Raw genomic sequence first — 13,245 nt, forward strand, 5'->3', positions numbered from 1 at the left:
TAGTGTAGTAATAGACTGGTCTGTATCCTCTATAGTGTAGTAATAGACTGGTCTGTGTCCTCTATAGTGTAGTAATGGACTGGTCTGTGTGTTCCTAATATCCTCTATAGTGTAGTAATAGACTGGTCTGTGTGTTACTAATATCCTCTATAGTGGAGTAATGGACTGGTCTGTGTGTTACTAATATCCTCTATAGTGTAGTAATAGACTGGTCTGTATCCTCTATAGTGTAGTAATAGACTGGTCTGTATCCTCTATAGTGTAGTAATAGACTGGTCTATGTCCTCTATAGTGTAGTAATGGACTGGTCTGTATCCTCTATAGTGTAGTAATGGACTGGTCTGTATCCTCTATAGTGTAGTAATGGACTGGTCTGTATCCTCTATAGTGTAGTAATAGACTGGTCTGTATCCTATATAGTGTAGTAATAGACTGGTCTGTGTCCTCTATAGTGTAGTAATGGACTGGTCTGTATCCTCTATATTGTAGTAATAGACTGGTCTGTATCCTCTATAGTGTAGTAATAAACTGGTCTGTATCCTTTATAGTGTAGTAATAGACTGGTCTGTGTGTTACTCCTGTAGATAATAAGGACTATGATGCCTATCTGTCATACACCAAAGTGGACCCGGACCAGTGGAGTCAGGAGACGCGTGAGGAAGAACGCTTCGCCCTGGAGATCCTACCCGACGTCCTGGAGAGGCATTATGGGTATAAACTGTTCATTCCAGACAGGGACTTGATCCCAACCGGAAGTAAGTTTTGTACCTTTTTGGTTTATTTCCTGTTTAATTCTGTTTCTAATGTTGTCATTGTGTTGTGTACATACCACGTGACACATTCTATCATCTTAGTTTGCACTGTAAACATCTGACAAACTTTGATTTTGCAGTGAGCTGTCACTTTAATATGTTAATTACAACATAACAGCATGGCGCTTTCAGGCGCTGATTTTGAGTTGTCTGTGGTATAGCTGAAAATGTGTAATTAGTGGGTAATAATCATCTTTGTGATTATATTGCATTGATCCGGTCTTAATCATATCTTTATGATCGCCGTCTCGCAACCAATCAAAGGGGACTTCTGCAAGTTGACTGCAGTTCACTGCTTGTAATTCAGATTCACACTTGGCACCTGTGATAGGGCCATGATACTGGAGGATAATGCTTCTCTGATACTGTTCCATTACTCTCAGTTGGAATCCTTTTCTTTGTTTTTGCTCATTTGTGTCACATTCTTGTCTGTCACATTGTTCAGTTTGTGTCGATGTTACGATTACAGCCAGTTTGACTTAAATGTTTGTGTTGTCAGGGGGACTGTGTTAATAGGGGATACGTGGCACAAACCCAGGGCTAAAATACAGACCTTCTAAGGACTTTTGCTCTCCTCTAAGACCTCATTAGTCAATGGATTTGTCTCTAGGCAAATTAATTAACAAGTTTTTTTAAATGCAAATAAAGCTATTTATTTCATTGAAATATATGCTATGTTGAAAGTTTGAGTATAAAGTAATCAATTGAAATAGTAGTCTTCATAGCCAATGAATTGTTTGAAACGCATCTAGTACAATGTAATACATAGTATATAAACTGACAGACTCCTTTGGTCCTGATGCCACAACTCCCATATTAAACTAGGATAAAGGTGTTTTGGTGAGTTGAGAGAAACTAGGCACAGTTTATCTAAGTAACTTATTTAAGTCCCCTGACTCTAACTTCCTCTGATGCCTTTCTGCAAGTCTACCTGATCACACCTTTTGAATGTTGAACTATTTATGTTTAGGTTTCACCAATGATCATTTCCAGGACGATTCAAGACTCCTTAGAGGTACTCTCATTCCCCCAGCCACTTACCCCTACTTGTGTCAGCATCAGCAACTAACCACAACCAGCCACAACCTGACACAACCAGCCACAACTAACCACAACCAGCCACTCCCAGCCACAACTAACCACAACCCGCCACAACCTGACACAACCAGCCACAACTAACCACAACCAGCCACAACCTGACACAACCAGCCACAATCAGCCACAATCAGCCTCACCCAGCCGCAAACAGCCACACCCAGCCACAACCAGCCACACCCAGCCACAACCAGCCACACCCAGCCACAACCAGCCACACCCAGCCACAACTAGCCACACCCAGCCACAACCAGCCACACCCAGCCACAACCAGCCACACCATCCGTGCTACTCTAGAGAGAGACCGCGAGAGATCGCGAGAGACAGAGAGAGACGGAGAGAGACGGAGAGAGACGGAGAGAGACGGAGAGAGACGGAGAGAGACAGAGAAGCAAAGAGAAGCAGACAGAGAAGCAGAGAGAAGCAGAGAGACATAGAAGCAGAGACAGAGAAGCAACGACAGAGAGAGAGAGAGAGAGAGAGAGAGAGAGAGAGAGAGAGAGAGAGAGACGGAGAGAGACGGAGAGAGACGGAGAGGCAGAGAGAAGCAGAGAGACATAGAAGCAGAGACAGAGAAGCAACGACAGAGAGAGAGAGAGAGAGAGAGAGAGAGAGAGAGAAGCAGAGAGAGAGAGAAGCAGGGGAGTAGAGACAGAGAAGCAGAGAGAGAGAGAAGCAGAGAGATAGAGAAGCAGGGGAGCAGAGACAGAGAAGCAGAGAGAGAGAGAAGCAGAGGAGCAGAGACAGAGAAGCAGAGAGAGAGAGAAGCAGAAGGAGAGAGAAGCAGAGGAGCAGAGAGAGAGAAGCAGAGAGAGAGAGAAGCAGAGAGAGAGAAGCAGAGGAGCAGAGACAGAGAAGCAGAGAGAGAGAGAAGCAGAGAGAGAGAGAAGCAGAGGAGCAGAGAGAGAGAAGCAGAGAGAGAGAAAAGCAGAGAGAGAGAAGCAGAGGAGCAGAGACAGAGAAGCAGAGAGAGAGAGAGAAGCAGAGAGAGAGAGAAGCAGAGGGAGAGAGAAGCAGGGGAGCAGAGACAGAGAAGCAGAGAGAGAGAGAAGCAGAGGAGCAGAGACAGAGAAGCAGAGAGAGAGAGAAGCAGAGAGAGAGAGAAGCAGAGGAGCAGAGACAGAGAGGCAGAGAGAGGGAGAAGCAGAGGAGCAGAGACAGAGAAGCAGAGAGAGAGAGAAGCAGAAAGAGAGAGAGAAGCAGAGGAGCAGAGACAGAGAAGCAGAGAGAGAGAGAAGCAGAGAGAGAGAGAGGCAGAGAAGCAGAGAGAGAGAGAGAGACAGAGAAGCAGAGAGAAAGAGACAGAGAAGCAGAGAGAGAGAGAGACAGAGAAGCAGAGAGAGAGAGACAGAGAAGCAGAGAGAGAGAGAGAGAGAGGCAGAGAAGCAGAGAGAGAGAGAGACAGAGAAGCAGAGAGAGAGAGAGAGAGAGGCAGAAAGCAGAGAGAGAGACAGAGAAGCAGAGAGAGAGAGAGAGAGAGGAAGAGAAGCAGAGAGAGAGAGACAGAGAAGCAGAGAGAGAGAGGCAGTGAAGCAGAGAGATAGAGAGGCAGAGAGAGAGAGAGAGAGAGAGGCAGAGAAGCAGAGAGATAGAGACAGAGAAGCATAGAGAGAGATAGTAGAGGGTGCAAAGGGGTCTTGTGTTTGCCAGCGTTAAAGTCCAATTACAGAGAACATCCAGACTGACTTATCATAGTGAGGTGATGAGAGGGCTTTGTTCTCCATACTCCTGCTAATCAGCCTGCTCTCTTGCTCTCCTCTATCCCCAGGGGCTCAGCTGAGCATAAGGCATAAAAGAGAAAAGCCCTTTTGAGTTTTAACCTGCCCAAGGGTTGGAGGGAGACAAGAAGGAGAGAGACGGAGGGTGAGGGAGATGTAGAGGGGTCCATAAGGAGATGGAGTGAGTGAGGGAGAAAGGGAGATGGAGAGAAGGAGAGATAGAAAGAGGGAGAGTGAGAGAGAGAGCAAGAAAGAGAGAGTGAGAGATGGCCAGCCCTGTTGGCTCAGAGAGCAGCACCTCTCACAGTAGGGGCTCTTTGATTAGAAAGGGAAGCTTAGTTAATCCTGTCAACCTGTAGTGGAAAATTCTTTGTTTCTGACAGGACCCCAGCAGCCTCACTAATAGCAGACTTTAGCAGCCTCTGCTCTTCTGGCATGTAGGGGACACGCACAATGCCTACATTTGGCTCGACGATATGTACTGTTACAAATAAGGAACACTGTTTAGAAAGGGCAGCTTGTATAGTGTGTCTCCCTACACACACACACACATGAACACATAGTAAGTAGCCACACACACACGCACACGCACACACACACGCACACGCACACGCACACACGCACAAGCACACGCACACACGCACACGCACACACACAGATCAATTTCTCTCATATTGTTATCACTTTGAGTTATTGTGACTCAGTAGGTCTCTAATAGCCATTATATCAGCAGTTTAAAACATACAGTTTAACAAGGCTATGGGTCTGATAGGTCAATGTATTGTCTGATGTCAGTGTGTTTAACAAGGCTATGGGTCTGATAGGTCAATGTATTGTCTGATGTCAGTGTGTTTAACAAGGCAATGGGGTCTGATAGGTCAATGTATTGTCTGATGTCAGTGTGTTTAACAAGGCTATGGGTCTGATAGGTCAATGTATTGTCTTCTGTCAGTGTGTTTAACAAGGCTATTGGTCTAATAGGTCAATGTATTGTCTGCTGTCAGTGTGTTTAACAAGGCTATGGGGTCTGATAGGTCAATGTATTGTCTGATGTCAGTGTGTTTAACAAGGCTATGGGTCTGATAGGTCAATGTATTGTCTGGTGTCAGTGTGTTTAACAAGGCTATGGGTCTGATAGGTCAATGTATTGTCTGATGTCAGTGTGTTTAACAAGGCTATGGGTCTGATAGGTCAATGTATTGTCTGATGTCAGTGTGTTTAACAAGGCTATGGGTCTGATAGGTCAATGTATTGTCTGGTGTCAGTGTGTTTAACAAGGCTATGGGTCTGATAGGTCAATGTATTGTCTGATGTCAGTGTGTTTAACAAGGCAATGGGGTCTGATAGGTCAATGTATTGTCTGATGTCAGTGTGTTTAACAAGGCTATGGGTCTGATAGGTCAATGTATTGTCTGGTGTCAGTGTGTTTAACAAGGCTATGGGTCTGATAGGTCAATGTATTGTCTGATGTCAGTGTGTTTAACAAGGCTATGGGGTCTGATATGTCAATGTATTGTCTGATGTCAGTGTGTTTAACAAGGCTATGGGTCTGATAGGTCAATGTATTGTCTGCTGTCAGTGTGTTTAACAAGGCTATGGGGTCTGATAGGTCAATGTATTGTCTGGTGTCAGTGTGTTTAACAAGGCTATGGGTCTGATATGTCAATGTATTGTCTGATGTCAGTGTGTTTAACAAGGCTATGGGTCTGATAGGTCAATGTATTGTCTGATGTCAGTGTGTTTAACAAGGCTATGGGTCTGATAGGTCAATGTATTGTCTGATGTCAGTGTGTTTAACAAGGCTATGGGTCTGATAGGTCAATGTATTGTCTGATGTCAGTGTGTTTAACAAGGCTATGGGTCTGATAGGTCAATGTATTGTCTGCTGTCAGTGTGTTTAACAAGGCTATGGGGTCTGATAGGTCAATGTATTGTCTGGTGTCAGTGTGTTTAACAAGGCTATGGGTCTGATAGGTCAATGTATTGTCTGGTGTCAGTGTGTTTAACAAGGCTATGGGTCTGATAGGTCAATGTATTGTCTGATGTCAGTGTGTTTAACAAGGCTATGGGTCTGATAGGTCAATGTATTGTCTGATGTCAGTGTGTTTAACAAGGCTATGGGTCTGATAGGTCAATGTATTGTCTGCTGTCAGTGTGTTTAACAAGGCTATGGGGTCTGATAGGTCAATGTATTGTCTGGTGTCAGTGTGTTTAACAAGGCTATGGGTCTGATAGGTCAATGTATTGTCTGATGTCAGTGTGTTTAACAAGGCTATGGGTCTGATAGGTCAATGTATTGTCTGATGTCAGTGTGTTTAACAAGGCTATGGGTCTGATAGGTCAATGTATTGTCTGATGTCAGTGTGTTTAACAAGGCTATGGGTCTGATAGGTCAATGTATTGTCTGATGTCAGTGTGTTTAACAAGGCTATGGGATCTGATAGGTCAATGTATTGTCTGATGTCAGTGTGTTTAACAAGGCTATGGGGTCTGATAGGTCAATGTATTGTCTGATGTCAGTGTGTTTAACAAGGCTATGGGTCTGATAGGTCAATGTATTGTCTGATGTCAGTGTGTTTAACAAGGCTATGGGTCTGATAGGTCAATGTATTGTCTGATGTCAGTGTGTTTAACAAGGCTATGGGTCTGATAGGTCAATGTATTGTCTGATGTCAGTGTGTTTAACAAGGCTATGGGTCTGATAGGTCAATGTATTGTCTGATGTCAGTGTGTTTAACAAGGCTATGGGTCTGATAGGTCAATGTATTGTCTGCTGTCAGTGTGTTTAACAAGGCTATTGGTCTAATAGGTCAATGTATTGTCTGCTGTCAGTGTGTTTAACAAGGCTATGGGTCTGATAGGTCAATGTATTGTCTGATGTCAGTGTGTTTAACAAGGCTATGGGTCTGATAGGTCAATGTATTGTCTGATGTCAGTGTGTTTAACAAGGCTATGGGGTCTGATAGGTCAATGTATTGTCTGATGTCAGTGTGTTTAACAAGGCTATGGGTCTGATAGGTCAATGTATTGTCTGCTGTCAGTGTGTTTAACAAGGCTATGGGGTCTGATAGGTCAATGTATTGTCTGGTGTCAGTGTGTTTAACAAGGCTATGGGTCTGATATGTCAATGTATTGTCTGATGTCAGTGTGTTTAACAAGGCTATGGGTCTGATAGGTCAATGTATTGTCTGATGTCAGTGTGTTTAACAAGGCTATGGGTCTGATAGGTCAATGTATTGTCTGATGTCAGTGTGTTTAACAAGGCTATGGGTCTGATAGGTCAATATATTGTCTGATGTCAGTGTGTTTAACAAGGCTATGGGTCTGATAGGTCAATGTATTGTCTGCTGTCAGTGTGTTTAACAAGGCTATGGGGTCTGATAGGTCAATGTATTGTCTGGTGTCAGTGTGTTTAACAAGGCTATGGGTCTGATAGGTCAATGTATTGTCTGCTGTCAGTGTGTTTAACAAGGCTATGGGGTCTGATAGGTCAATGTATTGTCTGGTGTCAGTGTGTTTAACAAGGCTATGGGTCTGATAGGTCAATGTATTGTCTGATGTCAGTGTGTTTAACAAGGCTATGGGTCTGATAGGTCAATGTATTGTCTGATGTCAGTGTGTTTAACAAGGCTATGGGTCTGATAGGTCAATGTATTGTCTGCTGTCAGTGTGTTTAACAAGGCTATGGGGTCTGATAGGTCAATGTATTGTCTGGTGTCAGTGTGTTTAACAAGGCTATGGGTCTGATAGGTCAATGTATTGTCTGATGTCAGTGTGTTTAACAAGGCTATGGGTCTGATAGGTCAATGTATTGTCTGATGTCAGTGTGTTTAACAAGGCTATGGGTCTGATAGGTCAATGTATTGTCTGATGTCAGTGTGTTTAACAAGGCTATGGGTCTGATAGGTCAATGTATTGTCTGATGTCAGTGTGTTTAACAAGGCAATATGGATGATCTGATAGGTCAATGTATTGTCTGATGTCAGTGTGTTTAACAAGGCTATGGGGTCTGATAGGTCAATGTATTGTCTGATGTCAGTGTGTTTAACAAGGCTATGGGTCTGATAGGTCAATGTATTGTCTGATGTCAGTGTGTTTAACAAGGCTATGGGTCTGATAGGTCAATGTATTGTCTGATGTCAGTGTGTTTAACAAGGCTATGGGTCTGATAGGTCAATGTATTGTCTGATGTCAGTGTGTTTAACAAGGCTATGGGTCTGATAGGTCAATGTATTGTCTGATGTCAGTGTGTTTAACAAGGCTATGGGTCTGATAGGTCAATGTATTGTCTGCTGTCAGTGTGTTTAACAAGGCTATTGGTCTAATAGGTCAATGTATTGTCTGCTGTCAGTGTGTTTAACAAGGCTATGGGGTCTGATAGGTCAATGTATTGTCTGATGTCAGTGTGTTTAACAAGGCTATGGGTCTGATAGGTCAATGTATTGTCTGATGTCAGTGTGTTTAACAAGGCTATGGGTCTGATAGGTCAATGTATTGTCTGATGTCAGTGTGTTTAACAAGGCTATGGGTCTGATAGGTCAATGTATTGTCTGATGTCAGTGTGTTTAACAAGGCTATGGGGTCTGATAGGTCAATGTATTGTCTGATGTCAGTGTGTTTAACAAGGCTATGGGTCTGATAGGTCAATGTATTGTCTGATGTCAGTGTGTTTAACAAGGCTATGGGGTCTGATAGGTCAATGTATTGTCTGATGTCAGTGTGTTTAACAAGGCTATGGGGTCTGATATGTTGTCTTATTGTCTGATGTTCGTGTGTTTTGTGTTTGTTGACTTATTTCTCATTCTCTCTGTTTTTCTCAATATTTTTTTTTTTTAAATGTAAAATGCATGCTCTATATGATGCATTAGATTTATACACTTCCATTTAAATATCCTATTTAGCTATTCAAACTCAATAAAAGACCATAGCAGGCAGCATCAACCAGTGGATGATAGACCATGTTTTACATACTATACATACAGACTAGAATATATATATATATATATATATGATACATTTATATTATATACTATTATATACTGTGTTATTATTTCATACTGTAACTTCCTTCATATCATTCTTGCCTCTCTTTCTTTCTCTCTCACTCTCACCTCCCTCTGTATCTCTGTACCTCTCCCTCCCTCCCCTCTCTCTTTGTATCCATCTCCTTCCCTCCTCTCTCTCTGTATCCCTCTCCTTCCCTCCCCTCTCTCTGTATCCCTCTCCCCCCTCCCTTCTCTCTGTATCCCTCTCCTTCCCTCCCCTCTCTCTGTATCCCTCTCCTTCCCTCCCTTCTCTCTGTATCCCTCTCTCTGTATCCCTCTCCTTCCCTCCCCTCTCTCTCTCTGTATCCCTCTCCTTCCCTCCCCTCTCTCTTTATCCCTCTCCTCCCCTCCACTCTCTCTCTCTTTATCCCTCTCCTTCCCTCCCCTCTTTCTGTATCCCTCTCCTTCCCTCCCCTCTCTCTCTGTATCCCTCTCCTTCCCTCCCCTCTCTCTGTATCCCTCTCATTCCCTCCCCTCTCTCTGTATCCCTCTCCCTCCCTCCCTTCTCTCTGTATCCCTCTCCTTCACTCCCCTCTCTCTGTATCCCTCTCCTTCTCTCCCCTCTCTCTGTATCCCTCTCCTTCCCTCCCATCTCTCTCTTCATCCCTCTCCTTCCCTCCCCTCTCTCTCTGTATGCCTCTCCTTCCCTCTCTTCAGCCTATATCGAGGACGTGGCGCGCTGTGTGGACCAATCCAAGCGCCTCATCATCGTTATGACACCCAATTATGTGGTGCGGCGGGGTTGGAGCATCTTCGAGCTGGAGACCCGCCTCCGGAACATGCTGGTCACCGGGGAGATCAAGGTGATTCTGATCGAGTGTGCCGAGCTGCATGGCATCATGAACTACCAGGAAGTGGAAGCGCTCAAACACACCATCAAGATGCTGACCGTCATCAAGTGGCGTGGTCCCAAGAGCAACAAGCTCAGCTCCAACTTCTGGAAACACTTGCAGTACGAGATGCCCTTCAAGCACATGGAGCCCATCATCAGCAATGAGCAGGTGCTGGACGTCAGCGAGCAGGGCCCTTTCGGCGAGCTCCAGACCGTCTCCGCCATCTCCATGGCAGCCGCCACCTCCACCGCCATGGCCACGGCGCACCCGGACTTGAGGAGCACCTTCCACAACTCCACTGTCAACTACCACACCCAGATGAGGCAGCAGAAACATTACTACCGCAGCTACGAGTACGACATGGCCCCCGGCGGCAGCCTGCCTCCCCTCTCCACCCTGGGTAACCAGCACACCTACTGCAACATCCCTATGACTCTGATCAACGGACAGAGGCCCCACGGCCAGGCCAGGACACCCAGAGAACAGAGCATCGAGGAGGCACACGCCAATAACGCCATGCTACCGCTGCTGCCACGCGAGACCAGTATATCCAGTGTCATCTGGTGACAGCACCAGGCTGGCATAGGGACAGATGGGATATATTGTATGTAGATGGAGAAGTAGCTGGCAGAGTGTGTGGTGGTGGTGGCGGTGGAGGGGGTGTTGCTACGGAGACCGTTAAGTGGACTAGAGACGGCTGCTGTGGAATTTGCACCAGGATTCACAGGGGGAAATCACCAACACAGGACAAGTCATTCCGTCAGACTCAGACCACATTTGTTTGACAAGGACTAAGGAGGATTTGGCGTGAAAAGGAGATTCCGTTTGGTTTGAAATGCCTGTACACACAGACACCAACGCCGATGTTCATTTACCCAGAAACTCAAGGAATACAGGGTCTTGTACATATATTTTATATTTCTTTATAGCGTCAGTATTTTTCTGTTGTTTTTCTTTGACCTTTCATTCACCAGTTTTTATCATCAAATTTCTACGTCTGTTTTGATTTATGGTTTGAATTTGTTTGTATTTGGGAATGAAAGTGAAACGATGGTCTGTGAGGTCTGTTGGCTGAACTGTTGTAATTTTGATCTGGACTTGTAGTGGTACTGGTGGTTTGAACTCTATGTTTTTGAACAGTTATGGCATTGTAGCGGGAAAGTTTGGATGTTTCATTCGAAAGAAAATGTCCTTTTTTTGTTGTCCTGGTTACATAGATGGAATCTTCTTTTATTTGGGACTCTTATTAAACAAAACTAGATTATGCAACAGATGAAGAGGCCTGGGAGTATGCAAGATATGAATAGATGAACCGACCCATCAGGACACTATAGAGACTGGTGCTAGACTTGGTGTGCAAGTGTTGCAGCTCTCGCAAACATAGTGACATGCTCTTTTGAAAAGACAGCCTTTCTGTTCAGCTTAACAGAGACATATATCACCCTAAAAACAACTATGTGTATTATTTTATGAGAAAGTCTATTTTTGTAACAAAAATATTTGCTTGGAAGTACATACGTATTCACATTTCATCCCACTAATGACAGAAATAGAGTAACATGCATTCTGTTTTCTACATTATTTTGCTATGCAGTTCCCTAATTGCATAGCAGACAAAGTGGATGTTTGAGTCATTCACTAATTGTCTTATCTTAGTGGAAAGATGAAAAAATATAAAATCATTTGAGATGTTTTCATCAAGTCCTAATATCATTGTTGGGTGGGGGGGTGTATATTTGTGTTTTGAAGACTTTTCCATAACAGAGGAGTGTGCATAGTAACTAGATGTTTTCAACCTATGATATATGTCAATGTATTTAAAAAGAAGAAACACTGTTCACACTCGAAAACGTTCATCAAAGCAGATTTGTGAGAAGTATCTTCATTACCCCACCGCACATGAATACCAGATAACCTCGACGTAGTGCCTCCCTGATTTCTATGGAGAAGGACAGCAGCCATTTTGAAAAGACGACACACTGAACACAGTTGACTTCCAAGACATGTTCAGAGTGTTGTTGTCATATGTTCCTAGAAGAAGAAATGGTTAGCATACCATGTGACAGTCTGTCAAACGGACCAAAATACAGGAGCAAATCATGGAGTTCCACCCAAGAGAAATGTATCTCCACACATAGTGACAAATAAATGCACATCCATTTTGATTCCTCTGAAATTCAACTTAAACCCCTTCAAATATCCAATGGTCCGTAGTGGTACGGGAAAAGGCAAGATTATCCTCATTATTCTTCAAGCAAGTGAGACCAAAGCTAAAATTGTGCTTGTGAAGAAAAAAGATCTGAAATCCACACCACATGATCCACATTAGGGCTTATTTTAGGGCTTGTTTTAGGGCTTGTTTTAGGGCTTTACCAAGTTTTTTGGTTAGTTTCAGATTGGCCAAAATATGATGTCATGAAGTCCAGTTAAGCAACAATAAGAGCTACTCAAAGACCCCAACGTTGTTTTTTTACCAGGACTTGATAAAGCCTGGTTGGGAGGCGCTTTAGTGGGGAGATTAGGCCTGTGTTGGGTCGGTCCTGACACAACGCATGTCCCTATACTGTTGCCATGGTTACGCTGATGTAAACCGTCTCCAAGGGAACCTCAGAAAGAAAGAAAGTGAGAGACTGTGCTCTCATACAATCCACAATCATTTCATACATAGTTCTTGTGAGGCTAGCCCTATGAAGTAAGATACGATCATTTACGGGATCCGACACGGGTGTTCTGTAATATCTGATATCGTAACATTGTTTTATTGATACTTCATAGTGCTAGCAGCTTCTAAACAGAAACAGTGAGGCAGTGTATTCAGTCCCTTGTAGTGCCACACATTATGCAAATTATTAACCTATACACAATGAGTAAACTCTGTAAGAGATGTCTATGTCCCCCTCGGTCTGCAAAAATGATTGCTTTTTCAATTTCCCTTTGGTTTATCTTTTCAAAGTGTTGGTCTTTTTCTTCAATGTACTGTACTCTGTTGGCTGCTTGGTATATCACTGAGATCAACGTCAATTTCCAACTGTCATACCTGCCCGACCCAACAGAAAACACAGTAACGTTTGATACATTCAAGACAGAGCTCCTTTAAGGTGTGGATTTCTTGTATTCTATGACATTGTGTATATAAATCAAAAATGATAATAAGATGAAGACAATCTAGCCACATTCATAAAAAATAAGTTTGCATTTTCAGAGTGAGTGGCAAACTTGTTTTATGAACCTTTCTGGTAATCATAATAATGATATTAATGATGATCATAATTAATAATATATAGCACAGAATTATTCCAGGCACTTTCACCATTTTGAGACAAGATTACGGTTCTGTTGTCTCTCCTGTTTCTGATTTATTTCGTTTTTTATTATGTACCTGCAATGTTAATTAAAGAGATACTATTATTATTAATAATAAAAACACATTTAATAATTGTTCTTTAGACCTCTCTACTTGCATCTTGACATCAACAGTCTTGTTATGATGGGGCACCAAATCAAATGCTGATTGCAATTGTAGATTTTCATTTAAAGTAAATTTCACTTTTAAAAGTTAATATTCTGTTAACTCATATCCAAATAATGTTGTTGCCTCGTATACTCGTATTTGTGGCCAAAACATAAATTGGAGGGGGAAAAAAGCACTTAAAAAACCTCTCCTCAAACTTGTATCTCAAATAGTTTAAAAACCGCTTGCTATTTCCTCATAGAGCATGATGTAATCTCCCTGAGGAAGAGC

General features: G+C 43.1%; 1 protein-coding gene across 2 annotated transcripts in view; it reads left to right on the forward strand.

Moving 5' to 3' along the window:
• LOC139372447 (interleukin-1 receptor accessory protein-like 1) overlaps positions 1–11,030 on the forward strand; it is a 364,639-nt gene extending 353,609 nt beyond the window's left edge. The window contains exons 10-12 of one of the 2 annotated variants that reach the window (XM_071112164.1): positions 585–755; positions 1,783–1,827; positions 9,328–11,030. In XM_071112164.1, the coding sequence (XP_070968265.1) occupies positions 585–755; positions 1,783–1,827; positions 9,328–10,070 (959 nt within the window). In that variant the 3' untranslated portion in view covers positions 10,071–11,030. The remainder of the gene's footprint in view (positions 1–584; positions 756–1,782; positions 1,828–9,327) is intronic. The other variant, XM_071112165.1, reaches the window with a different exon arrangement.
• The last annotated feature ends 2,215 nt before the right edge of the window (positions 11,031–13,245 follow it).

The sequence above is a fragment of the Oncorhynchus clarkii genome, chromosome 18, assembly GCF_045791955.1.
Source record: "Oncorhynchus clarkii lewisi isolate Uvic-CL-2024 chromosome 18, UVic_Ocla_1.0, whole genome shotgun sequence".
Lineage (NCBI taxonomy): Eukaryota > Metazoa > Chordata > Actinopteri > Salmoniformes > Salmonidae > Oncorhynchus > Oncorhynchus clarkii.